We start from the raw sequence: 2072 nt of genomic DNA on the forward strand, positions 1-2072 counted from the left end.
CCGTAAAAATTTAAATATAAGAAGATGGTCAAGGTTGCGGTCAAAAAAAGAACAACTAGTTTATAGCTATTTTAATGTCTGACGTTTCGCCCCACTTTGCAGGGCTTCATCAGGGCTAAGAAGATACAAAAAAGATGTATTTTATTTATATGTATTATTTAATTATTTTATTTAAATGTAATTTGTTATCACTTTATCACTGTATCTTATTGTTGTAATATTCTCAGTTGTTTTTTTTGTATCTTTTTTAGCCCTGATGAAGCCCTGCAAAGTGGGGCGTAACGTCGGTCATTAAAATAGTTATAAACTATTTGTTCTTTTTTTGACCGCAACTCTGACCATCTTCTTATATTTATTTTTCATTTCATTTTTTTTTAGGGTAACAATCTTAAAAAAATTTTAAGCACTTCTGGACTCTCTGTACTAAATACAAATTTACACAGGCCTAACGAGAAAGAAAAATAATAATAGAGATGATTTGTTTCTGATTTCAGGCAGAACATCAGCAGCGAAGACTCCACCATCAGAGATGTCCTGCACTGGTACAATTCGGTTAACGCGGCCATGTTGGCACACCTCACGGATCAGATCAAAGAGACCGACAACAGTGGTGTATGGAGGTACGTACTCTAGTACTTCGTCAGCTATATCGATTAACTAACGAGAGGAGAAGCTCGAAAACTATGTTTATATTATTGGAAATAATAGTAATAGCATCACCGTAAATACTAACATAGTGAAGTAAGTAGTAACGATGCGATGCGTTCTAAAGATAAAAATTGCCAAACAACATTAACACTTGTATAATGTTTTTGTTGACTTGGATATTTAAAACAGTGTGGTTGATTAAAAACCCCTAATGAACAATTTTTTTTTTTTTTTTACTTTATTTAGTTTATTCACAACTGTAAAAGTATTTTTACAACCAACGAATGAAATGTAGAGAGAGAGAAAAAAAAAACAATAATAATAATAAAAAAAAAAGAAAGAAAAGTCATGAAGGCATGAAGGTTAAGGTCATCCAATGATGCCTCTCCATTAAAATTGAAATTTAAAAATCAATTTAAGAGGTCCCTATTCCAGCTCCTTCGTAAACGTCGTCTCGTATCTGCTAAGTCTAGTGTTGATAGTCCTTGAATTAAAGGGTTAGTGTGTGTTGGAAGTGCGTCGTGAAACCGTTAATATAATGATTTAATGGTTGTTTTTACTAGAGAGTTCGTAAGTCTTTGTGTAAGTTCTTGTTACTGATGTAGGGGGGAGCGCTACTGATCAGTCTTTAATGAACAAAATGTTTTCAAAATTCGATTTGCCGTTATATCACACCGTTTTTCAATTTTTGCCATTTTTTCAATGTTACTTCGTTTATGTAAGATTCTAACTTTAGTCTACTCTACAAAAACAATATAGTACCTTCACCAAATCTGGATTTCCCATACTGTTTTTCAATTTCAGACACTTTTTAAATATTGTTCTATTAAACTTTCTTAAAGTCTACTCTACCTGTTTAAAGCAAATGTTTCAGCAGTGATAGGTCGGGGGTCTTGGTGGGGAGGGCCAGGCCATGAAGGATGGCAAGTACAAAGGGAAAAGACGTAGTATATATAATATATAGTTATATAAGTATATATAATAAATTTCTTGTATTATGTTTGTATGAAGTATTACTGTTATAACTCTTGAATGAAGGGTACGAAAGAAAAACAAAAAAAAAGTTAGCTGGATGGGTTGTAGTACAAGAGCCCAAGGAGAAAAAAGCCCGTTACCTCACCCCAATTTTTGATTACTTTAATGAAAACTATGTATAATTAATAGTCAAAATTGATGAGTCTGCCAAGTATAGATAGGGGGAATATAAAAGTGGCGGCTGTTTCAAAACATTAAAAAAAAAAATAATTTTTCCATTCCGAGCTGTATATCTTTAAAACTACCAACAACACTAGAAAATCTAATAGAACATCATTTGAAGTAGAGTAAATTTACTTAAATATGAGCTCTAATAGAACTATTTACGTTCAATAGATCTCGAGATATAGATTATTAAAAAGCAACTTTTCATAAAAAATGCACTGAAA

General features: G+C 32.0%; 1 protein-coding gene across 1 annotated transcript in view; it reads left to right on the top strand.

Moving 5' to 3' along the window:
* Nucleotides 1–2072, top strand: part of LOC112211915 (uncharacterized) — a gene marked incomplete at its 5' end in the record, with an annotated part of 215970 nt that overhangs the window by 164204 nt on the left and 49694 nt on the right. The window contains 1 exon segment of the mRNA XM_067052310.1: nucleotides 495–620. Within this exon segment, the coding sequence (XP_066908411.1) occupies nucleotides 495–620 (126 nt within the window).

The sequence above is a fragment of the Halyomorpha halys genome, unplaced genomic scaffold (assembly GCF_000696795.3).
Source record: "Halyomorpha halys isolate HHAL.00 unplaced genomic scaffold, Hhal_1.1 Scaffold44.1, whole genome shotgun sequence".
In the NCBI taxonomy this organism is placed as follows: domain Eukaryota; kingdom Metazoa; phylum Arthropoda; class Insecta; order Hemiptera; family Pentatomidae; genus Halyomorpha; species Halyomorpha halys.